Source organism: Colius striatus, chromosome 7 (genome assembly GCF_028858725.1).
Source record: "Colius striatus isolate bColStr4 chromosome 7, bColStr4.1.hap1, whole genome shotgun sequence".
NCBI classification, from domain to species: Eukaryota; Metazoa; Chordata; class Aves; order Coliiformes; family Coliidae; genus Colius; species Colius striatus.
Window position 1 is genome coordinate 38,621,912 of NC_084765.1, and position 12,252 is coordinate 38,634,163.

At 36.4% G+C, this 12,252-nt stretch overlaps 1 protein-coding gene across 3 annotated transcripts in view; it reads right to left on the reverse strand.

Annotated features, from left to right (window-relative positions):
* The window catches only part of TRPM7 (transient receptor potential cation channel subfamily M member 7), a 56,958-nt gene that overhangs the window by 12,014 nt on the left and 32,692 nt on the right, over positions 1 to 12,252 (reverse strand). For 2 of the 3 annotated variants that reach the window (XM_061999034.1, XM_061999036.1), the window contains exons 13-26: positions 11,463 to 11,516; positions 10,857 to 10,997; positions 10,316 to 10,450; positions 9,425 to 9,705; positions 8,714 to 8,942; positions 7,360 to 7,515; positions 7,073 to 7,216; positions 6,288 to 6,416; positions 5,047 to 5,331; positions 3,770 to 3,944; positions 3,098 to 3,230; positions 2,111 to 2,295; positions 1,325 to 1,457; positions 143 to 858 (exon numbers count right to left, since the gene is read on the reverse strand). In XM_061999034.1, coding sequence (XP_061855018.1) covers positions 143 to 858; positions 1,325 to 1,457; positions 2,111 to 2,295; positions 3,098 to 3,230; positions 3,770 to 3,944; positions 5,047 to 5,331; positions 6,288 to 6,416; positions 7,073 to 7,216; positions 7,360 to 7,515; positions 8,714 to 8,942; positions 9,425 to 9,705; positions 10,316 to 10,450; positions 10,857 to 10,997; positions 11,463 to 11,516 — 2,896 coding nt within the window. The remainder of the gene's footprint in view (positions 1 to 142; positions 859 to 1,324; positions 1,458 to 2,110; positions 2,296 to 3,097; positions 3,231 to 3,769; positions 3,945 to 5,046; positions 5,332 to 6,287; positions 6,417 to 7,072; positions 7,217 to 7,359; positions 7,516 to 8,713; positions 8,943 to 9,424; positions 9,706 to 10,315; positions 10,451 to 10,856; positions 10,998 to 11,462; positions 11,517 to 12,252) is intronic. The other variant, XM_061999035.1, reaches the window with a different exon arrangement.

The following is a 12,252-nucleotide window of genomic DNA, read 5'->3' on the forward strand; positions in this document are numbered from 1 at the left end:
TCATGAATAAAACCACAATTAACGTATCCTCCATTTTCAACACAGGGTTGCGTGAAAGCAAGGCAAGCAGAGCCAGAAGCAAGAGGATAAGAGCAGCTAACAATGACTTCAGGACATTCAGAATCTACTTTGTTATACTTACCCACAAATGCACCAAATTCTACATTATTATCTCCTTCTGTAGCCTTAGAGAAAACAGTCTCTTCATGCTTTGCTGAAGAATCCAGCTGACTTTTGCAACTGGGCCGAGATGGAGTGCTAACAAAAAATTTAGCTGTTGGGGATGTTACATGTGGCATGCTGTTGGATGAATTGCCTAATTTTTTACTTTTACTAATAGATTTTGAGATCTCTGCAGCCTGTATTCGTTGACGGAGTTCTGGAGGGGAAACAGCACTTGAAAATAAGGCACTGCCTGAGGAACCTGCCTCTTGAAAGTTTATTTCTTCTCTTCGGGGAACTGGAGCTAACTCCTGACCAATTGTCTTATGCTGGACTTCTTTTTCATCACGTATAGCAATGTTGCAGAGTAAAGCATTATTATTTTCAAGGCCTCCTTGAGGAAAAGAACCAAAGACATTTCCAATGCTGTGCTTTTTCCACACAGAAGATCTTAGAGTGCCATCCTCAATGAGGTTCTGTGCCAAATGTTTGGAAATGCTCAGCTCCCGTGTGATTTCATTGTGAACCTTGCTAGCTTCTGAAGCTTTCTGTGCAGTCAGTGTTTTCAGGGTATCCACTGTTAAAGCAGACAGGTCCTGTAAGTGGCCAATCTGTGAGTCTAAAGACTGCAATGACCGTTTGATGTAGTTGACACGATCACCAACTTCCTTTATCTGAATGCACATCTGTTCCACCCTGAGAAAGAAACATGAAGCCGTTATGGAAGACGTTTTTCTCAACACGCAAAAGCAACATCTTTGAAATCCTCTCAGTCCCTTCAATAAGGGAAAAAATCCTCTGAAACTTGAAGATGGCATGCACTATAGTATTGGACTGTTATGCAATGCAACATTGGTACACACTTCTGTATCACAGAATTTACATACACGTCAATAGAGGGCCCATGGCACCTTTTACAACTTGTCAGTTTATTGAGACATGAGAAAATAAATAGTAAACTGAGGCAATCACGTCCAGTGCCACTACAGATCAGCAAGCATCAATCATACAATTATGTTTCTTCATAGCACTGGAAAGACGTCATCTAAAGTTTGCATAAATACTTATCTTCTTGAGCAGCATTTTACTCCCCTTAAAGTACACTTTAAAAACCTGCAAAACTTCTTCTCTTTTTTAGGAATTTTGTTTGGAAATGCTCTACCGTTCAAAGGTGACACGAATCCGCTCCTCGCTTCCAGAATGAAATTTATCATCCTTTTCATTGAAATACATCTCAACGCACAGCTCTTCGAAATCATGAAGTTTCTTTTGATCTTCTTCTGTCAGGAAGAGTTCTAAAGAGAGATTCAAAAGTTAAGGAAATGCATACGTTGTGATGTAGCACAGCTGCTGGAAACTAATAGTCACAACTTTATAAAGGTGTTAAAACTAAAACCACAAAACCAATGAAAAACCACAGTGCCACCCAAGACCCTTCCTCTCTCCTTGCTAGAAACAACAGCTCAAAGACTTCTGCTGAAATAAAAGTCAAAATAGCAACTGTGTTTGGATTTGTGCACAATTACGCTCCTATCATCCAAATCCTTTTTCTTTGAGGCAGAAACTAAGACTTCTTAGCTGGATTTTAGCATCTGTGGTACTTTTTTTTCCCCCCACACAGTTTACAATAAGACTGGAAGTTTTCCAGTAAGAAAAAAAAAAGTCTTCCTCCACTAATAGTAACAAGTAATCGAACCTCAGGGATCGTTGTGTTTAGTGCCGTCATAAATTAGTCTGACTAGAGATTTCTGGGAGCTGTGCATTATATCCCTCACAAAAGCATTGGGATTTTGAACAGAATTAGAGTCTTAATATTAAAAACACAGAAAGTTATGACTAACTTTTTTGAGAACATGCATTATAACCAAGAACACAGCACTTTACTGAGTTGACTTTAATCATATCCAAAATGTCACTGCAATTTCTTTTGGAAAATAACTGTTCATACTTGGCCCATCTGAAGTCTTGTCTGTCTTTCTTCTTTTACATATACAACAGAACAGGGAAGCCATGTGGCTAAGAATGATAAGTGGTGGAGGCAGAACTGGTTTTTCGTGGTATGCCATAATGAAATGATAGCGTTGATACTTCCACACAATATTTGAAATTGCCTTGACTTGTAAATACACGTTGCTGAAAGGGAATAGACAAACGTTAACACATCAAGGTGGTTTTTGAGGTGGTGGGAAGGTGGAGGGTTGGTGTTCAGGAGGTTTTTGGTTTTGGCTTTTTCTTAACACTTTGATAGCAATTCTGATGCTTAGGGAGAGAAAAGCACATACTTGTTTTATAGTGCAAAATTATTTTAGTGGAAGTTAGAAACATTCAAGAAAACATCATGATCCAAAGCAAGGAGAAGGTTAAAAAAAATGATGCCATCTGGTAACGTCTTTGCACCTTGGCTCAGAAATACATTACTCTCAGATCAAACATCAAGTTTGCCAAACAAAAATTTAAACACATGTTTTTTCTTCAGACCACATTAATTCTGCAGTCTGACATACTTCAGTGTTAGGGAGCTGCTTACTCCCATAAATCAAGCACTTGCAGTGAACAGGAAAAGACAATTTACTATGGTTCAACTCAATTGACTAGAGAATCTTAAATGAATTTAGGAACAGCAGGCAATAAACAGATGACAATTTGGTTTGTTTTCTGACAGAAAGAAGTTTTAAAATGCTTTCAAATTCTCTTAAGCCTCCAATTCCCCTGGCCTCATAGCTGTGATACATACCAGTCACATAACACACTTCCCTTACTTCTTCACAAGCTTGCAGTGACGAGTACACAAAACCAGCTTTAGAATCTGAAAACACTTCCAGCAAATGGGATTGCTTGGGACTGGCATCAGTTGTTCTTATCCCATCATTTTATTGCAGTGAAATAGAAACTTATCACGTGATTAGCAAGATTTAACAATTACTCATGTACTTACTTGAAAAATGCAATGAGGAGATTAACCATAATTATGTACTGTACAAAGAGGTAGACAGCTTGAAGAAACGGGGTCAACCATGTTCCTGGGCCACAGAGATGAGCAACTTTTTCATCTGAATTATTTGCACACACTGTTGGGAAAAAAAAAAAAGATACATAAAAAAGAAATATAACTTTTAGAACTGCCAGCAGGTATAGGCAGGGTAAAAATGATGACTTAAGTAAAGACTGCAACTAATATGCACTGATTCTGCAATTCAAAATGTCTTCATGCATTTAGGAACATGGCAGAAAAATACAGAAGATAAAGTTTCTGGCTAATGCTATGGTAAATCATAGTATCAGGTTAAAAAAGCATCATACACTACCCTTAGCCAAAATTTTGACATGACAGCTGTGGGGAAAAATTACAAACTGTTACTAGAAATAGGCTTGTGAGAAATTGTGATGAGTTTTCATTCTAAGCCATTCAAGCTTTATAAAAGATAATGAAAAAGTCAAGTCAAGAAGTTAGGTGCAATCTACAAAGAGGAGATAATGCAATAAATGGAATCAATGTCAACAGTGCCAGTCATTTCATATCTTATAATTAAAGAGTTTCATAAGGTCTCGAGAAGATCTTAACAGAATAAGTTTTCTCCTTACATGCTTCAAAATTGCAGTATCTTACCATCAATTTCATAGGCATACACTTCACCAAAAATCATCCAGTATGGATGAAACACAATATCTCTAGCAAGAGTCCAAGATGGTGCCTCGTCAGGATACAGTATTGCCTTCCTGGGAACACCAAAACTAAGTAGTACAAGTGCCATAATCACCACAATGTAAAACATGTTGGCCACCTATTAACACAGAAAGAGTCAGTTAACCCACAAGGTCATAATGACAATTTCACAGCTTTAAGTACTTCTACAGTGACAGTGTAAGCTTGCATAATGTTATGCATTATATAAGGAACATAATTTAGGACACTTGTATTTCAGTCAGAAAACTTTGTTCAATAACTCTGTAAAAAAGTTCTGTTTTTTCCCCTGCATTTTTAGTAAGCTTGGTCAAAAGCAACAGAACATTTCCTTTATCAGCTGCTACTCATCCATGTAGTTTGAGTTACAAGGAGAAACATTTCTTCCTAAACACGCTCAATAGCTGCACAGATCACAGAGGCAGTTCTTCCCATGGGCTGATACACAGAACCTACTCCTCTTGCAAAAAAATCTAAGTCAGAAATAAACAACTTGATGCCATCATTTTTAATGAATTGACAGGATTCAACTTTGTTGGAACCATTTTATAGTCAGATGAAAAACAAAACATCCCTCCCATAGTCATATATACACCGTTCTCAAGCCTTAACATCTTTTTTCCATTGAGTAACTCACTGATGATAAAGCCAAGTTATTTATTTTTAATATTTTTGTATCAGAGAAGATAAGAACAGAGACAAAATCTATTTCCTGGTTTTCATAGTACAAAATGTTGTGTGTCCTAAAGCACCATCATAAGTTAAAGTCTTGCATTACACACCACAAAAGCAAGAAAACCAAGACTATAAATACAGTCTCAGACACAAAAGGGAAGGAATGCTAGATGAATCAAGAAAAAGCCATCATGATATGCGTTCAAATCTCAAGTCTCTGGGACTTGAATCTAAAAACAGAACAAGCCAGAGAAGGAAGATATGCCATCTTAACAATCTCTTCCAACCTAAATGATTCTATATGTGGCAGAGAAGTCCCATAATGAAAGGAAACTTAATCAGTTATTGTTATGAAACACATTAAGTTACATTCCAGCTAGCTAACCCTGTACACCAAATTGTCGACACATTACATGTGGATCAACAACTTTTTTTCTATAGAAAACTTTGAGAAAAGTTGCAAAGGGAGGCAACAAGAAAAACATATTTCTATTGAGAAAAACAGCAGTAACAAAAGTAGTACTTACCATTTTCCCAATCATCATAACATAAGGGCCAGCCTGTTGATTTACAGCTAGAAAATCCAGCAATCGCACATACCAGAAGATTATATTGAGACAGTATGTTATTCTTCCAGCAACAAAGACATAATTTTCTCTGTAGGTATTTTCACCAAAATTCCCCTTTGCTCCAAATCTTAATGCAAATCCAATGAAGAAAGTGACAATGGCAACCGTGTCACTGATATTGAAGTAATCACTGAACCACACTTTAACCTTCTGATTAATCTTCCCAGCCTCTGACATGAAAATCTGCAATAAAAATACAAGTCAAATCTGGTCAGATGAATTGCACACAGACCAACACTGAAATATATTAATCCCATTTTTATACTTGCAAAAATGAAATGTCCGTTCAAATAGGTAAATGTTTTATACTGAGGAATCCAAACCAGTGTTCAACCATGTCAGCTTTAAGGACAAGGAGTATGTATGTTTCCTTCTACCTGAACAACTTAGGAAGGAATTTGGGTTTGGAGTTTGTTTACTGTTAAGATTTCTTCTTTTGAGGTGGTTACTTTTATGGGAACGAGCCCTACTTTCTGCACCTCTGGTTGGGCCTCAACTACTAAGTTATCAAACTAACTTTCCCTCTCTCATTTAAAAATTCTTATAAAAAAGTCTCTTACTGACCAGCATACTTGTAGTTGAGAGCTATTCTGTGTCTCCATAACGCTTTTTTTTGTCATCTCAGTCACAGCACAGTGATAGAGTTTAAATGACACTAATAAATACAAACACATTTCACCCTTCAAAAAAGTAAGGTTGTTTATTTCATAACAACTTGTAGAAAGTGAGTTAGATACTAAAAAAATCCAACCCAAATCACCACACACAAAATACCCAACCCATCAAACAACAAAAATGCAGCCATCACCAGCTCCTGGTGGGGAGAAGTTTAACAAAACCAAACAAACCAAAAGAAATCAGACTAACGTGTCATTGTCAGTTCTTTGACATTCAGAAAAAAAACCCACCTCCTTTTAATAGACAGCCATCTCTTCCCCACTGGAGAAAAGAAAAAAAGCAAGCTAAGACCAAGTCTAGAAGCCCTGGTATTGAAACTAGCAGCCAATACCAAAGTCTAAGATAGAGGTATTACATCGTGTACTCTGATGCATGGAGGTTCTCTTGTTTATAAACACAGTTTAAGGCATACTGTGTTAATTGAGAAAGAAAACCTAAATCCCAGATGGTTACAGGCATACCTCACGAATTTTCTCAACTGCTGATGTGAAAATGTAAGCAATAACAATCCACTCTTGAACGGACGGCAACTCTTCCATTTTTACAAGAACCACAAATGTGTAGAGCATGAGGAATCCTAAGTATGCCAACTAAAAAAAGCAATGAAAATTACACACATAATTACCAAAGGGTTCTTTATAGATGTGCGTGGAATCTTTTGATGTGGTATAGAATGAGAGCTTCAAGTAAGATTACAGTACTATACTTACCCTTTAAGTATACATGTTATTATTTAGAAAGGGATACAAAGATTTTCTTCTTAGAAGAAAAATAGCTGTAATAAGCTATTTATTATTAGCAATGCTTTGTTCTTATTACAGCTATTTTTCCTTTCATACAAATTTCAGAGTTTCTATTACAGTAATTTAAACAAAGCTGTGCAGGAAGACTTTCGGCTAGTAAATGATTGCAGAATTCCTGCTAGCAACTGATGAAATTAATTACTCACACCAGAATAAAAATGATCATTCTAATTACTCACTTGAACAACAACCACCAAAAAAAATCTCAAAGCCAATACCATGAACTTAACAAAAGCCACCCAAACCACAGAGTACTGCATGTACCTATGCAGTTTTTCAAAATCAAGTACCTCTCCTTCCCATTTTGGTTGGTTGGTTGGTTTGTTGGGTTTTTTTAAAGTGATTAAACTTTTATTTGGGTCAGAGCTACACCTTGGGCAAAGAACCCAGAAATTTACATCACATTTCCAAACAAAATACACATTACACAGAGGAAAACTCACCGTGTTAAACCAAAACTTCACAATTGGTGCATGATAAAATGCATAAAACTTTTGTGTGATTGGAAGCCTCTTAGGTTTTGCTGGAGTCTCCATATCATGCTTTTCTAAAGTACTGTCCAAGATCCTTACTTCTTTAAACACCTCCTAAAGTGAAAGGACTGTTAACTTCACATTCAGAAATATATGCTTTTGGACACTCATCTCAACTCTTGCTTTGATTTAACCACGTAGCTGTTTATTTTAAGTTGGAAATACTAGGCTTAATATCTCCCTCTGCCCCATATTACCATAGGTATTTCATCGGCTGCATTCTGGAAGTTGTTTTCACTGTCATCCATTGTCATTTGATGAGCATCTTGGGATTGAGGAATATGGGACATTTCAGCCTTGGTCTTATATTCCAACAGCAGTATAGCAGGAGGGAGTAAAATGCTCAGTATCACCTGGAAAAGATGAAGACTAAGTGCCTACAGTTCACAACTACGTTAAAGTATCAGAATACACCAATATACAGAATGTCTTCTGAAAACATACTATCCAAATTTCACTTGTTTGTTATTAAGCAAAAAAAGGTAGACAATAATTAGTTATTACTTATATAAACACCCAAGAGGCTAAGCTCACATATGTAGAGCATTATTTGACTTGAAGATATAGGAAAGGGGAAGAATCAATAAATTCCCAAACTAAAAGCCACTAGAAAGCACGTACTCCAAGCCTCAAGATCCAGAGAGATTCTGTTCACGCTCTGTTCTTTAATCCACTCCCAGAAACTCTGGCACTGTGTACTGTCATGGTGTATTTCAAAAGTACATACAAGTGGAGGTGGTGGTTTTGTTTTGGGGTGTGTTTTGTTTGTTTGGGTTGGTTGGAGGTTTTTTTTAAGGTAGAAAAATAAGCTAAAGTAAGGATGAAGAGAATAAGTGAAAGCTATTTCTTGTCATTAGCCTGTTACAAAGCAAGCAAGAAAATAGTTAATCGGTTATCAAAGAGGATTTTAGTAGGTCACAAGTTAAAAGAGTCCTGTAGATATTTTGTAGGAAAGTTTTATTTCATTACAGTCCTAGCAACAATTAGGTTTTGGTACATCATCTGAAAGAAATAAGAAACTCCCACTTTGGTTCAACTGATTTGTATCACAAAGGGCACCACTGAAAAATCTATTCCCAATTTGCCTCCCGCTTTGTTTTGCACGGTGCCCTGCTTTTGATGAGTTTCTTCCTCCAAAATAGGTTATACACAAAGCTTTTCTACATCAAGTCTTATGTGCTGCCTGTAAAAAGCCAAAAATGCATGAAACTATATTCTTACAGAGTGTTTTCTGTCTGTTAAGAATTTTTACTACTTTGTTTTTAGTAGTGGATTAGTATTCACATGATCTCTTTAAGCCTCTGATTAAAGGCTACTTGCCTGGTTTTTGCCTTCTATATTTCTGTACCTTATTTGAAAAGATAATAGAGTGTCAGAAGAAGAGTTTACAATAAATGTTTCCAGTTTTGGTTATGTTATTGGAGACTGTTTTACAGGATTTATTAACATAAGTTATAGAAAGCTTTATACTAATAGCATTTGAACACATGCTTCCATTTGTTTAAATTATGTTGCTATTTTTTTACACCAATAAACTGTGACAATGCTTACTTTGTACCATGAATTCTTCCTCATGTTCAGCCTTCCCATCCACATATCCGACAACAACATCTGTGTACAAGTATGTGCCACAAATGGACGAAGCCTTGATGACACTGCTAGCTTCAGACAAGTCGAGTTGCTCCAATTTTTAAGCTCATAGGTTAGTAATTTCATTGCCATAGTTTCATCTTGTCGGAAGGATTGTTCCAACAGCTCAACTGCTAGTTGACCAAACTCACTAGAATGAAGAAAAACCAACAAGCTTCAATTTAGTATCTGTATAGCTCACCTTGAGTTTCAGTTGATATTTCTCATACAATCATATTCCCAGTAGCACAACTCAAAGGGACTATTATGTGTCCCTTCTGTACAGACATACTGTACAGTAGTTTGTAACTACAACATGTGAATCTTTGAATACTATTAAAAACAAAAGCAGGCTACAAACAGTTATTAAAACATGCAAGGTAATTTCATGGAAGTAAATGGCACATTCAGGGTCATTTTAATTTACTTATAAATCACGACTTGTAAAAGCCCTCAAGAGAGAGCAGTCTCTAACATAAAAGTTCTTCTAGAGTGCTACTTAATCCTTTTTTTTGCAAAAAGGAATTGTCTTCAAGGGTGCTGATAGCACAGTTTGGGTTTTGTTCATACACAGCTCACTACTTCTACTGTAAATGTAAAGAAGATATCTTTAATGACATAGAGGTAATTTACTTGGAATACTCTTTCAGTTCTTCTGAAGTGTCATCAACAAGGTCACTTTGCTTTGCTTCATATGCCATCGAACGATACACTTTGCAAGCAACTAAGGCTTTGGCCATGGACTCCTCCCCATGCTGCCAGAAGAAGAGGGCCATCTTCTGCCTCTTCATCAACACTGCCCAGAGTAACAGCTCGTTGAGAGGATAAGCAAAACGTCTCGTTTCAGGATCATCAATGTCTACTATTTCATCTTTGGTTCTTTTCTTTCTTCCCTCTTCTGCACCAGTGTCAATCTTTAAAATAAAAATCAGAAAGTTACATTTTATATCTCTAAACTTGGTCATTACATAACTTGCAACCAAATGCCAAGTCACACAATATAAAATTATATATCATTATAGAAAGAAAAAGGAATTTCTGAAGACTTGAAAAGCAGCTGGAACTTGTGTTCAAAACCTTCACTTGAGTCCAATTCATCACAGCAACCAAGAGACTGAATTAATTTGATTCATAGATCAAAAGAAAAGCAGCAACTAATGTATCTATATCTAAAAGAGGCAACTCATGGAGAGTACTTACAGAAACACATGGTCAAATCTTGTTTGATCTACAAAGTCATGTGAACCCCTCCCCCTCCATTGCTAGAATAGTGCCAAACATAGGCTTGTGTCTCCCTATCATACAAAAGCTTAGCCAGGAGACTACTATACAGAATGATAATCACTCTTTACAGAATCCTGTATGCATGCTAGATAGTCTATAAATAAGTACAAAAGCAAGGCTGAAATCCCAGGTTTTCTAAAGTTAGTAAAACTGCTGCTACTCACACTTGGATTTTAAACAGGTTCTCTGCCCTTAACTACTTCAGATAAATCTCACCATGTTCCCTTCCCCGATCTGTACCTTTGGTTTGTATGGCTGCGCTGTTTTGATGAAGTGATTATGGCGCATCTTTTCCTTCTTGTCTGCTCTGTTACCAAAAGACTCATGGCTTTTACATATCTGAGGAGTAGTATTTGAAGGATTTCGTCCAGATCGCTGTAACAAGAATAAGATGAATGAGGGTTTGGTTTCTTTACTCTTTCCTACTAGGCATTATAAGTAGTTATGCTGTTTTACAACAAGTTACAATATCTGTATCCCAAGTCTTGATGAATCTGCATGTTTAGTGCTCATTCCTTCCCTAGGAGTAGGAAAAAAGACAGTAACAGAGAAGGAATTTAGATGTTCTAGAATGAAGAGGAGGAGAACAAAACCTTTTGTTTATCCTCAGTCAAAAAAATAGCTGCCAGCTACTCTCATAAGCCTTTCTAATGCCTTTAAAATAACCAGTTCACTGACAAGAACAAAGCAATATGGATCCAATTTTTCTCCAAAAGACATAGGAGTCTTTTTAAATGAGAACGTATCAATTGGTGTGTCCTGTTCTCCAGCTGCTACGTACCCGATTGTTCCCGCTCAGACTATTGTATATCGCTCTGAAGCGTTTTCTTGTATAGGTGCATCTATAGGTTCCTCCCATCAGATATTCAATAACCAGCCCCACATCAATCAGGTTGATTTTGTATCCTGGAGGAAGATTTCCCTAGGAATACAAAAAAATAGTCTTTTAGTTTTTTCAAGTGGTAACCTTAATCTTGCTCAGAGTGTTCCTATCACAGCTCATAATATATAACAAATGAAACTTTTAATGATTAACAAAAATATATCAAACAAAACCAACAAAAAATCTACATGGCTTAATATTTATTGATTTTAAAAGACAAGGTTATAGCTTCTTTTATGTATGATCTCCCTAGCAGGGTAGAAGTTCATTCTGTTGGGGAGAGGGGAGGCATTGCTTTTTTGCCTTTTAACAGCCAAAATTATTCCTAGTTGGGAGTATCAGCTTTCAATTCCCCCGAGAAAGAAAACCATCAGATATACTCATCAGGTTTAACATCCTGTCAAACATAGGAATCACAGAATGGTAGGGGTTGGAAAGGACCGTCTATAAGTCATCAACAACCTAACATTACTAGCTTGAGAGATTGTTACATTTAGAACATACCTGCTTGACATCCCGAACAAGATGAAAGAGTGTTGGGTTAGTTGGGCCTTGTTTCTTTATTTAAAGAAAAAGAAAAGGGACGGGGGAGAAATTTGGAGTAAGAAATTAGAGTGCAATGACAACATGAGAAGATAACAGAAGAAGTCAAAGATTTTTTGCATGCTGGCTCACAAGCAAAACAAAAAGCTAGTTTTTAAACAAAATGTAGCCATCAAATAAATGCAAATATTTCAATCTACCACATTAGCTATAGACCATTTCCCTTTTTGTTGCACCCTACTTCTGTTTTCATTCAGGACATAATTAAAACACACAGAATTTGTCTAAAACATGGGTGAAAAAAAAATCAAACAAACTAGAAAGCAAAGAACAGCATTATGGGCTTTTTATATTATTGAAATACAGTATTATTACAGAAACAAGTTTTAACAAATAAACACTTTACAGGAACACAGACTGATATTCACGTTTACAGTATTGCAGGATTCACAGTAAGAACTGCCTTACTTTCTAAATTTTAAGTCTGAACGTGCACTCTTTTTTGCAATGTGGATTTTAATTCTTTCTCTGATTTCCTGTGAGTGCATCTACTATTACACTTTAAGACATATAGTGACCCCAGCTCCCATCCAGAACTGAATCAAAAGTACATCAAGTGTGTAAAAGCAACATCACAAAAGATTTCTAAAAATCCAAACAACACAATCTCATTGTGCTCTTTTACAAAGGCTTACCAGCCTTTTCCTTTAACCTTTTTTTTTTTTGTCAAAGCAGATAATGACAATGTCAA